This window comes from Acomys minous (assembly GCF_964271855.1).
Source record: "Acomys minous genome assembly, chromosome: 6".
Classification (NCBI taxonomy): Eukaryota; Metazoa; Chordata; class Mammalia; order Rodentia; family Muridae; genus Acomys; species Acomys minous.
Genome location: NC_140487.1, coordinates 31190738 through 31204006, shown reverse-complemented (window position 1 = coordinate 31204006; position 13269 = coordinate 31190738). Strand labels below are relative to the sequence as shown.

General features: G+C 41.7%; 1 protein-coding gene across 9 annotated transcripts in view; it reads right to left on the bottom strand.

Annotated features, from left to right (window-relative positions):
* Positions 1-13269, bottom strand: part of PCLO (piccolo presynaptic cytomatrix protein) — a 322564-nt gene that overhangs the window by 159030 nt on the left and 150265 nt on the right. For 7 of the 9 annotated variants that reach the window (XM_084786068.1, XM_084786071.1, XM_084786069.1 and 4 more), the window contains exons 5-6: positions 5982-11046; positions 3609-5626 (exon numbers count right to left, since the gene is read on the bottom strand). In XM_084786068.1, coding sequence (XP_084642194.1) covers positions 3609-5626; positions 5982-11046 — 7083 coding nt within the window. The remainder of the gene's footprint in view (positions 1-3608; positions 5627-5981; positions 11047-13269) is intronic. The other 2 variants (XM_084786073.1, XM_084786074.1) reach the window with 2 other exon arrangements.

Genomic DNA, 13269 nt, shown 5'->3' with positions numbered 1-13269 from the left:
ACGTAGTGTCCACCTAGAGCCTTCTTCACCCCTACTGACATGTATTCATAGGTGCTTTGCACACTTCCAGAAAAGAAAGGTCACGACCAGCCCAGCTACAAACCCACAGGTCTACCATAATGACCTGCCTGCGTGATACACTGCATGATGCACAGATATTGTGCAAGTAACTATCTGATGAGATTTAAGGTCCACTCCAGAAAATGGAACTCATACATGACATTGCTCAGGTGGCCAAGAACCTGATAGTAGATAGGCCGTGGACCTAGGGGCAAACCAACTACTATTGTTTTGTTAAAATTACATAGCAATAATATGACTCCCAACAATATTCTCCTATATGTATAGATCAGTTTCTCATACAGTCATCATCAGAGAAACTTCCTCCTGCAATAGATGGGAACTGATTCAGAGACAATGTGTGTGGATGGTGAGAGACTATGAAAAACTCAGTTCTAAAGGAAATATCTCTATCAAATGTCTCTCCACAGAGCAGAGAGAACTATGCAGAAGAAGAGGTGGCAATATTGTAAGAGCCAGAGGGGATGGAAGGCACCACGGAAGTGGTGTCTTCCAGACACAACAGGAATTATGCCCATAGGAACTTGCAGATACTGTGGCAACATACACATGGCCTGCTCATGTCTAATCCAGATGGAGTCACAATGCTGAGAGAAGTGGGCATGAGCTCCCTTCCCTATCAAAGTAGCTAACTCTAATTGACAACTGTTTTCAAAGGAACAACTAGTATTCTCCAATGGAGCCTAACAGGGTATACAAACCATACTTGAGAGCAGAATCCATGCCCAACAGTAGACAGCCAACACAGAAATAACTCAATGGAGAATTTAATGAATTTCATACTTCACTGTTTTGGCATTTTGTACCTTATTAGACATTCCTTTGTATTTTATGTTTCCTTATTTTGTGTTTTCATGGGTTTTATTTCCCATGCTTCTGCCTTTCTTATTTTTTCAATTTTTTTTACCTGCTATTTTTCTAAAAGAGAGAGTTTGAAAGCATGGAGTTGGATGGGTGAAGATATGAAGATCTGAGAGGAGATGAGAGAGGTCAACTCATGATTAGAACAATATATTGCATTAAAGAATATTTTCAATAAAAAGAAATTCCAAGTATTTATTGAACTCAGTAAGACTCTACTACTGAGTTTAAATTGTGAAGCAAATGATATATATGCTTACATAGAATTTAATCAGAAACGACTTTACTTGCTCTTGAGGGAGCTGACATTAAGTGAGGGAAGAACAAGGGAGTCCAGAGGCTAAACATAAAATGATGGTCACTTTGATCTATCTTTTCATGGAGAAAGGAAATAATTATTGATTCTATAATTAGGTATATTAGAATCCTTGTAATTGGCCTCTCAGTCATCACTCCAGTTTTATTTAACATAAATAAAATGTAATATAAAATATAATAAAAATAAAATGCTTTCTCTTAGCTGCATATCTATCTATTAATCTGAGCAATTCAAAATCTTTGGTTTTCTGTTTGGAAACCAAACCATCTTTCTCTTCATGAACCCACAGACACCTTAGCCTTTGTGTCCCAGAATCTCTTCTCTGGAACCTTTCCTGACTATTGGAAGCACAAGATGCTGATCCAGACTTTGATATACTATATCACATACCTTGTGCATATTATGATGGGTCCTGCCAATATCTTAATGCCAAGCAAATGGTAAATACTTTCCTCATTTTATTGGTCAGTGAAAACTAACAGTCTACAAACTACTGAGCAAGACTACTTAAATGTATGTCAATATGAATGTTACTTAGGGAGCTTATTCTTTTCTGTGTTTGATACCTCATCAGCCACCATTAATATCAAGAAACTGAAAACAAAATAGACTCTGAGAATGTCTAAACATTTGTATCTAAACAATTCATAAGATGCAAGTCAAAATAATAGGCTATTTGTTTTATATAGATGATGATCTACCTGGTGCATGCAATAACAATAAATTTAAGCCTGTGTTGTTATCCCATATTCTGATGTGTGTTGAAGTTGACCAACTAGAGGAAGTTATAATTGTGCTCCAAGGCTCAATGACCCTTGATATTTCAAAGTCAGTTATTATTGCTAATTTTACTTAGTATACTCATGGCATGCATTGTATTCTTCTTTTTACAAAGCCAACAGGAGCAATGTGGGGAAAATACTAAAAACCCCAATCTCTGTCAAAACTGGCATACAAGTTTAATGCCAAATATTGAGTAGTTGTTCAGCTAGCAAAGCTATTCTTTCTAATGACTGATGTTTGGAACAATACTTCAGAAGTTCAAAACATAATGTTTTTTCATTTCACTATTTATGTAAATTTGTGGGTCATGGCTAGATAAATAAATATGCACTATAATTATTTAAACAGAGTTAACAGATGTCAGAAGCAAATCTATCATGGAGCAACCAAAAATTGAATGGAATCTCAATACGCAAGTGCCAATCTGACTGTAATTTTTTCTTCTGTACCCACATAAAGACAATTATACTCCTCCAAAATACTCCTTAGGAAGGAAATAGAGGTGATGAGATTCTGTCGCAAACATGGAAATTTTAGGTGTGAAATTTCAATTATTATAATTATAAATATATATAACTACAGAGTTAATATATTATTATGTTCTATTGTGTTATGTTATAATTTTATAACTGTTTACCACATGTTTATGGCCACTGTTTAACACACAGAGATCAGAGGAAATAGCAGGATCTCAGACTGTTTGTATTTAGATGCATCAGAGTTTGAAGGTCCATAGTTCAGAAACTACTGCACTAGGGAAAACCTTAATTTGAAAAGATTTATTTCAAAACTGATAAACCATATATAATTGATTTTATTAATTATAATATGCCTGCTAGTGTGATTAATTAACATTTCTCATTCACATTTATGGAGATCTTTATATACCTAACATCTATTTCTTTTCATTGGCAAAACTGTGCCTCTCCTATTAAAACAAATATAAAAGATCATTATACTTCTGTAAACTCTACCAGTGAGGCTCCCTTGAGGTTTGTTTAAGGAAATTTCCACAAGCAAAGTAAGCATAGGTGAGCAGGAGCTAATGCACAGTACTTCCCTTGCGCACACGAGTTGTCAGTGAGTTTATGCTAACCTTCTGCGGTAAATAATCTGACTGGAGGAAGAGGGTGAGCATATGCATTTGACCAGCACTCCAGAAATGAGTTTTGTAGCCCTGATTTCAATGCATGCTCAGCCCCACTCCGTTGCCTTTTTGTTTATGTCCAGTGTTTATCCCATCATGTGGAGAAAAGGTGTTAGTTACATACACTGAATGCAGTCTACAGTTCAGAGATTCAGTCTCAAGCTTCGTAAAACAGCAAATTTTGTTCTCAGTTTGTCTCATACAACAGCCTTTTCCTTTGGCACTGTTAAGTGAAGCCCTCTTTCTCACCTCCCCCTTAACACCCACATTCCCTCCCACACATTTATAATGAAATAGTCCTTCTTCAATTTTAGTATTTCACATTCTACATGCTAGTTTTGTTACCTTCTAAATCTGCAAACACATGGATTAACATCATCATCTCATTGTCTTCTGACTGAATAGAATCCCTCTTACCGTGAAGCCCTCGGAATACTGAAAAGGAGCCCTGGAACTCTCGTCTGCTGTTGGACTCAGAGGCTTGGGGTCAGACATAGAACGCTGCATCATCTTGGCTGTCTTAGGACTTGCCGGGGGAACTTTAGCCATATCTGGATGGAGCACTTTCTGTGGACTTATGTCATCAGGGAGGGGTTTCTCGTAAGGTACAAAGGTTGGTTCTAAGGCGTTGCCTGGGGAGAGTGGTGAGATGGGTGAGTAAAGGACTTTTGGAGATTTGGGTGGGGAAGGAGCCAGCTGCACTGTGGTGTCTGCCCGAAGGTGAGATGATGAATAACCAATCTCTAAAGGTGTTGGGCGTTTCTTGTCTTTGGGTGGAGATGTGGCACCCAGATATGGAGGACTCTGTGTGTCTGAATCTGTTTCTGTTTGGCATCCTAAACTGCCCCCTTTGTAAGTCTTTTCAGGTGCTGAAATGTGTTTAATTATTTCTACCTTGGCATCCACCCGCGCTCGTATGGAAGGTGTTCTTATGGTTCCCACTGGTTCAGTTTGCACAGATATCTCTGCGACTGTCTGAACTGCTACACTGGAGACTTTGGAAAGGGGTTTGGTCTTGTCACCCTCTGTAGTGCTATCTCCGTATTTTCCCGTACGCACTTTTCTCCTTGACCTAGAAGGCATATCCCATTCATCTTGATCTTCATCATCAGTTTGGACACTCGTATCCACGCTTTTTTTAGTTCTTCTCCGCCTACTTGCGTAACTCCGATCAGCAGTTTCTTCATCATCAGTTTGCACACCACTGTCCACTATCTTTTTTAAGTTCCGTGGATCGTCTGCCATACTTTCCTCCATCTCATCATACTGCCCCCGAGCTTTAGCTCCAGAACTTCTCTTTTTGGGTTGTTTCTCCTCTTTTACAACCACATCGGTCAGAGGTATCTCCGCGACAGTGCTCAGGATGCCAGGCGGAGCAATGTACTGAGTCACGCCATCAGACTGAACCGTGTACCATCCTTGGCTCTGTGGTATTTCAATGGCCACCACAGTAGACGCTGTAGTGGTGGCGTCTTCGGTGGCCCAAAACTGACTGCCCTCTGGCGCGGCATATTGACCCTCCAAAATCGCCTGTTCAGTGGAGGTTTGTGGGGAAGCAGTTCCAGAGGGGTCGTAGTTATACTGGTAGATCTGGCGAAGTTTTTGCTCCTCCAGCTGCTGGTGCAGCTGTTGTTGCAGCTGTTGGATCTGCTCAAGCTGTAGCTGCTGCTGAGCTAAGCTCTCCTGCCTCATCATGAACTGGGCCTGCCGCTCTTCCTCTTGCTGGTAGAGCAGGTGCTGCTTCATGGACTGGAGTTCCTCCAGCTTCTTTTGAACCATGATCTTTTCCTGTTCTCGGAACCTCTGGATCTCCTGGCGTTCCCACTCCAGTTCCTCAGCAAAGCGCTGCTGCTTAATTTTCTCCAGCTCCAGGAGCTCTCGCTCCAGGTCAAGTTGCTGCTGTTGTTTGTCTTCATCAGGGACAATTAAAAGAGTGCTTTCCTCTCCGGCCACCTCAGAAAACACTTCAGATGCTGTGGTTAAAGTCGGAACAGAGTCCATTGTTTCCGCAGGAAGAGTTTCCATCGTAATAGTTTGCAGACTGGCATTGATATCAATGCTGGTGACTGAGATGTCTGTTTCTGATGCACCTGTTGTTATGAAATATGATCGAGGCATTGGCTGGCTTTGATGCAGGGCTGATAATGAAGTCACTGCATCTGTTGTGTGAATGCCAGATAAATCCCTGACCGTGGTGCTGAAAATGGAGCCAGGTTGAGTGGTGATAGCAAATGTGGAGGGAATTGGAGTCGCTACTGAAGAATAGACAACACCATTACATGACCTCAAAACACTTCCCACACCATACTGGGGTCCTGGAGGTGGAGTCATCCTTGCTGTGGAATACTGCGGGGTACTAATCCCAACTCCTGAAATGACTTGGCGTGTTTCTGGGTATGGACCTGTAGTCTTGCTTGAATAATCCATTACCTCACCTGAAATACAGGGTAGAGTTATAGTCCGGTTCTCAGAATGAATGATGCTGTCTGAGTCTGAAAGCTCTTTTATCTTGCTGAGCGCAATGAATGGGGCTGCATGCAAATCCACAGGTTAACCTAATTCGATGCGGAAGAAAAGCAACGTTGAACATGCAGGCACATGCAGGCAATGGCAACACCAAGAACCACGAAGAAACAAAAATGCACGTGAGCTTTAAAATATACTGCCAGAACACCCAAAGGAAGCAAAAATGTAAACAAGACTGAGACTGGGATGTTTTTCATCCTGAAATAAGATGCATAGCACTGTCATGACATTTCAAGGCAGGGTCTATTGCTACATTATACTGACCTGTAGAAACTCTCCCTGAAGTTAGATCTACGGCTGCATCAGGTCCTCCAGAATAATCAAAAGCATTCTTACTTTTATAGAAAAAATGTCCAGCTTCTGCTAAATTAGTGTCAGACATGGACGGTTTCATTCCACCAATCCCTCTATAACCATATGGCCCTGATCTATCGTATTGATAGTGGTCATCCCTATAACCAAAACGGTCTTCAGGAAGAGTAGTTGCAGGTTGCTGTGCTGTGCAGCTCCTTCCAAAAGGTAACTTGTAAACCATATCACAACACACGGCTCTTCTTCCCGCAGTCAGATCAACAGGTTTTTCATCATCTTCTATTATCTTGGTCACCACATTTGAAGTCGACTCATCCATTGTCACAACAGTTCTATGAGACTTGGATGTGCTGAGATCGACCACTTCTCCATCAGGGATCCCCTGAGATACAGTGCTGTCAGCCCATCCATTTGTGACACCAACAGGAGGTACAGTGACAGGCTTTGTCACAGCCAGTGTCACTGCCTGGGCTGAAGGACCTAGTGATAAGTTTATTGGTGCTTCATCTCTAACAGTAGGAAAGGCCTGGCCACTAGGTTTCCTGTATGTGGGCTCAGCATGTTTTGATACAGTAAGCTGGAGTGGTGATGTCATTGCAGGCTCTATACTCACTTGGCTTTCTGTACCTATTGTGTAAATTGCAGTATCTGTGCATGTGACAACAGCCACTGTCTCAGAGTCCATGGTGACTGGGGTGACTAATGCGGAAGCTGCACTAAGATTTATGATAGAAGGTTGGATGGCACTAATTTGTCGCCCATAAACTTCGTTTGCTGTGGTCTGCCTTTTCACATCCATCGCAGAAGCAGAAAGATCCATGCATTTCTCTGTTGCTTTAGCTTCTAGTTTTGGTATTGTACGTAAATCAATGGCATCACCAATAAGTTGCAATTTCCCATTTTCTTTGTACTGATGCCTGTCTAGAGCAAGAGGCTCTGGGGGAATTGGTATGGAAACACTTCTGGGAGCAGGACTTGGGACTGAACTCCTTGTTGTGGAAACCTCAATTTTTGAAGCTTCTGTTGGAAGAAATGGTGTAAGTGACGTTGGAGCTCCTTGAAATAAAGATGGTGTTGCAATAGGGGCAGAGGAGAATGTCCCTGGCGGCCCTACTGCATACATGGTTGGCTGTGAAGATGTTGGAGCATCTGTAGCAGCCATAGGAGGAACCATGGAAAATACTGTTTCAAGGGAAACCAAATCTTTTGGAGGTGATCCCAAGGGCCAACTGGTAATGGCTTGAGCAGAAGAATCAGTCGGAGTCCCAGGTTCAGAGGGCAATGTGATAACCACATAAGTCTCCATGAGAGACTTAGAATATCTTGGTGAGGATTTGTTAGAGTGCGGGGAAAGTGGAGAGGTAGGGGAAGGCAGTTTGTAATCTGCTGATGTCACTAAATTTAAGGACATACTTGAAGTTAAAGACAGACCTGTTGGTTTGGGGCATGCGTCTGTTGTTTTCTGTGTAGTCACTGGAATCTGAGGAACTGCTGGCTTGGGGGCAATTGGAGGTTTGCTTGCTTCTGGCCTGTGTGTAAATACAAGTCCAGTTGGAATTGAAGAGGGCTTAGGAGGGACAGGCGGAGGTGCAGTGGCACATATTTTGGTTGCAGGTGACCCGTTACTCCTCCGAACAGTGCTCTCTACTGTAGTAATAGCATCAACATGGGTCGTGACCATAGTAGTTGGAGTCACTGGGGCTGCAGCTGCCAACTTTTTTTTAGGATAAATGGTTGGCTTAGGTGAAGTTGCTGGGGGCAATGGTGGGGGTGGAGGAGGAGGAGGTGGTGGTGGTGGAGGAGGAGGAGGGGGTGGAGGGGGAGGAGGTGGCTGGGCTGATATGTCCAAAGAAGAGCTTCGGTAAAATGGACGAGATTTAGATGGAGGGGCAGACACGGGAAGACTGCCAGATGGTAGCCTACACGTGGGCTTTTCCTGAGCGGAGATCATGCCAGATAAAGGAAGTGGAGATACAGGTTGCTCCTTCATGTGAGGGGCTGTTACAGAAGAAGGTGTTTGGGCCAACCCCATTTCAGGTAAGCTAGTTGTTGTTGGTTCTGCCTCAGATTCTTCTTCCCTTTTATCTTTGTAAGCATCCAAAACTTCCAGAATAATTCCATCCCCAGTTTCCTTCTTGTCTGTTGCTACATCTTTTTCAGATATAGGTAAGTCAGTGGAAATGACATCAGCTCGTGGCTTCTCAGCTTTAGTTCCTACAGATTCTGTGATAGAAGGTGCTACACTAGACAAGGAAATCTCGATCTGGTCAGCACTAGCTCTACTTTCTGCTGTGATGGTCCTTTCTAAAGGTACACTTATATCTTCTGGATAGTCTATAATGCTGCCCCGAAAATAAGTTGAGGAAATTTCCTCAGAGTCTTCAAATTTAGTTATTACATCTGTTGGCTCTGTATAAACAGTTGTTAGGCTATCCAGGGTAGTGACAGGTGAGGAGCTATCTGTGGTGCAAACTGAAGAAATAGATGATGTGAGAGAAGGTGTGCCAGAGGGTGGAACAGATGTAGCGCTTTCTGAAGGTTCAGAGTAGGTCAATATCAGTGATTCGTTGGCAATTATCTCTTGAATTTCTCTTGTATAATCAGTTACATATTCATCCTCAAGTTCTTCTGCCGAAAAATGTTGGGTTATCTTAACATCTGGGATGGAGAGAGTTGCACTGCTGGTTGAGTCTGTAAGAGATGCCCCAGAAAGGATACTGGATGTCAGAGATGCATCTTGCACCCTGTCAAAGTCCATAGTGGACTCTGTCATGTCATCCCCCATGGTGGTCTGTATGGGGATGGATCCATCTATTGCCTGCATCTGTTGCCGCTTCATCAGTTCTTCATAGGCAGTATCAGCATCCAATAATTTCTTTTCTTCACTGGTAGAAGTTACCATGGCACCCAGATCCACTATCTCATGGCTTTCTGGAATAATAAAAGAGCTTGAGACAATGTCTTCTTGAGGCACAACAGAATGTAAGCTTTCTAATTCATAAAATTCTTTTTGGAGGTCTGTAATTTTCTGCATAGGATCATCATAAATCTGCTCTGAAAGTCTTATTTTTTGCTCTCTTCCTCTCTGCTGCATAAATCCATTTTGTTCATCTTGCCTTGAGAGCAGACTGCCATCTACTGATCCGTTGTATGTGTCCTCTACTAAAGACTCGTAAATGTAGTCCTCTATTAACATACCACCATACAATGGCTCCTTTTCAAACACTTCATCTCTATCATTTGCAGCTGGAAAAGCTTTATATTTATGGGGTTTATGCATCATTTCTTCATACATTTCCTCAGCACTTTTTAAAGCCTTCTGAACACCTTCTTTCTCCATAACAGATTGCTCATCTGTTGGTGAGTATAAAGACACAGCTGTGGGCAATTTATAAACTTTTTGAACTTCTATTATTTTCTCAGGGCTTATTTCAAATCCTTCTGGGTCGGACTCAATGCTCGGTGAGTATTCAGAACAAGAGGACCTATGGAGCTCCTCCATTTCTGCTGCCTGGCGTAACTCTTCTGTGGGTGAGGCATCCTCAATGGGAGAGAGATTACTGGGTGGTGTCTTTGGTCGTTCTCGCCTTCTCTGAGCTCGAAGTTCATCTTTGTCCTTCCTCGATTTCTTACTCGAACTCTTTCTTTGTTGCTGCTCCAGCTCTCGCTGTTTCTCTTGCTCTTTTAATAATTCTTCTTCCTCTCTCAGTTCTTCTTCCTCGGAAGAATCTTCAATGGTAGGTAAGAGAGGGCCATGTGACCTGTGCCGAGCTTTGCGCTGCTGCTTGCTTTCTCCTTTTTTGTGACTTGGGCTACTGTCACTGTCCTCATCAAGCGATGATACTGACGTCGGGGATGTGCCAGGCGTGAAGCTAGAAGCATGGAGACTAGAGGATCCCTCTCCCCTCGATCTGTCTTCTGGTGAGTCTGTCAGACTTTCCATTTCTAGTTCTGGCTCTTCATCGAAATACAAAGTTGTCTTTTTCTGAGCGGATTCTGCCGAGTATTTATCTGCTATTGTACTGTTGAGTTCTATTGTCTTAAATCGACGCAAGCCTCCTCCTCCAGCAACAACAAGTTCTTCACTCTCCTGACTTTTAGTTTCTCTGAATTTGAGTTCAGGACTTTCATCAAATGTTTCGTCATCCTCGTCATGCCAGGAATGACGTCTCCCGGCATCGTCGTCGAAGCTAGTACTGCTCTTGCGAGTCAGTCGTCTGTGTTTCCCGGCTACGCTCTTCCCCCTCCCCTTTGTTTCTTCCTTCTTCTCAGGAAGAGCACCAATCTCTTTGAGCTGACTCCTAATGAACTCATCATCCTCGGAGCCAGAAGCATCCTCATCAGCACTCATTTCTATGATCTGTTTTCGAATGAAGTCCTCCTCTTCCCCCGAACCTTGGCTGTCTTCCTGTTTATAGTCATCACTGCTCGATGAGCCAACACTGGTTCTCCGCTTCCTGCGGGCAACAGGAGAGTTTTCACTTTCGCTGCTGTCCTCAACTGAATCATAGGATGCTCTTCTTGGACTCAGGTCATCAACCAGCTCAGGCTTTTCTTTATGGTCCTTCCTGGAAGGAAAACCTTGTTGGCTATCCTTTTTTGAACTTTCTTTCTTTTCTCGACTCTCTTTGACTTCCTCTTCTGAAATAGTCATATCTAGTGTTTCAGATGGAGTCTGAGTTTTCTGCTGGTCCTGAGGCTGCTCAGGAGAAACCTTCTGAGGCTGTGCTTTCTTTTCTGACTTTTCACCAACCAGTGTACTTGCCTGAGCTTCCAAAATGGATAGCACTGTACTTTCCAACTTAGCTAAGTCAGAGGGGCTAGAAGGGCTGCTTTCCTGTGAGAAAGAGTCCTTTTTTAGTCCTTTCAGTAAATCTTTTTCATCACTTGGTATAAGACTTGGGATTTCACCAAGAGAACCCGATATTCCATCGGAAGAATATCCCGTGTCACTCAGACCTTGTGGGCTCTTGGGATGCTGAGAACTGGAGGTGTCCGATTTGTCCTCTTCTTTTTCCTGGCAGAGTGGAAGAGACACAGACAAATATGTCAGAATCAAACTAATCATACAGCTCCTCCATTATTATTAAGGAACCACTAAAAATTGAGGAATAATTCAACTATATAATGATAGTTTTAAAATGCTTGTATGAGAACAAACTTGAGAACAGATGATATTCATTAATGTAGGCTAGTTTTCATTTAACCTAAATCTAAATGACATATTCATTCTTAATGTCTCTTGATTTTCTTTAATTTTACTTTTCTTCAAATATATTATCTGTATCATTTACTTTGGAATTTAGTTCAAATTATTGAAAAGAAAGGCCCTCTCTCTCTCTCTCTCTCTCTCTCTCTCTCTCTCTCTCTCTCTCTCTCTCTCCTCTGTGTGTGTGTGTGTGTGTGTGTGTGTGTGTGTGTGTGTCCTTGGAGGCCAGAGGAGAAAGTCGGTGTTCTGTTGTATCATTCTTTGCCTAATTCTCATGATACAGGGCTATTCAATGGACCTGGAGCTGGCTGGAGTTTTTGCTATGCTAGACAACCAGTGAAACCAAGTGATCTTCCTGTTTCTGTCAACCCTTATGCCCTACCCCAGGACTGGTGTCGCAGGTGCAGATGGCCATACCTATCTTTATGAGTGCTGGAGTCTGAGCTCTGTTCTTCATGATCATACAATAATCTCTCTCTGTGTCCTTTCCTCTCTCTCTTTCTCTTCTTCCCTTGTGTGTGTATCTATTTTTTTTCTTTAATTGAAACAATGTTCTTCCTACAATATATCCTGATTATGGTTTTCCTCCTCCAGCTCCTCTGTGCTTAGGTCAACTCGACACAAGCTAAAGTTATCTGAAAAGAGGAAACCTCAATTGAGAAAATGACTCAATGAGAACCTGATGTAAGGCATTTTCTTATTTAATGATTGATGGGGGAGAGCCAGCTCACTGTGTCTGGTATCTTCCCTGGGATAATGGTCCTAGGTTCCATAAGAAAGCAGGCTGAGCAATAAAAAAGTCTCTCCTGATGGACAACACTATCACATGACATCCCACATAATGACACTGATCAAGTTCTAAAAGCATAATATAATCTCCATATTTCTTTTTTATATTACTATTATTATTGTGGTGATGATGATGATGATTTCTTTTTCAAGACAAGGTGTCTCTGTGTAGCCTTGGCTATCCTGGACTCACTTTGTAGACCAGGCTGGCCTTGATCTCATAGTGATCCACCTGCCTCTGCTTTCTGAGTGCTAGGATAATAGGCATGTACCATCATGCCTGGCTATAATCTTTATATTTTTTTAGATAATACCATCCACCCAGCATTCATACTAAACACCATAATAACAGAGAACACTCAGTCAAAATACAACCTTTCATAATTTACTTGCAATAATACAATTTTGATACTTCATTAGTGCCTACATATATGGTGAAGCTCAACAATAATAAAATTTTATACATATCATGGTAAAGTAAATATTGTTTAGAATAATTACTGAACATAATAAAAGGGACACTATTGTTTTATAATATGGATTTTGAAGTCTATCCTGATGTTGTTTTTAATAAAAATAAGATTAAGATCAGATGCATAGAATGCAACCAAAAAAGCAAAAGGAATTCATAACATGCTAACAAAAAATATTAAAATACTTCCCTCCTCATGCCTGTGTACACTTTCCTCTGCTATATTCTACTGATCATCCCTTCTGGTCTTGTCTATTTCTTACATGCTTCACAGGTTTCCATCACTGCTTTTCTGTGGTCCTGGTGCTGTGATGATGTTTCTAATATGTGTTCAAGGGTAGCAAACCTATAGCATGTCCATTCTATAGCCTCATGGCCTGTGACAATATATTAGGAGTGGCTGATGAGGAATCAGCTAGTTGCTTCTAATGCATCTCACAGATTCAAAGAGAGTCATGCTCATTTACCAGGATACATTGATAAACTTCATAATGTCACTTTTCTCCTGCTAACTAGATTTCAGTATGTGTCCACTCACAGAGTAATGTGACATAATTCACGACATAGTTCAGTAGTGACATTTCAGACCACTCATTAATCATGTGATTTGCTTCATTGATTTAAGGGACCTACAAATTAATTTTTATTACTGCTATTAATCATTTTAAAAAGGATTACAACATATCTGAACTTGGCATCCATTTACCTTTTTTGTAGCTGACTGGTTCATAACACTGCTTCATTAATAACACTTATTAGAAGGGAAAGTT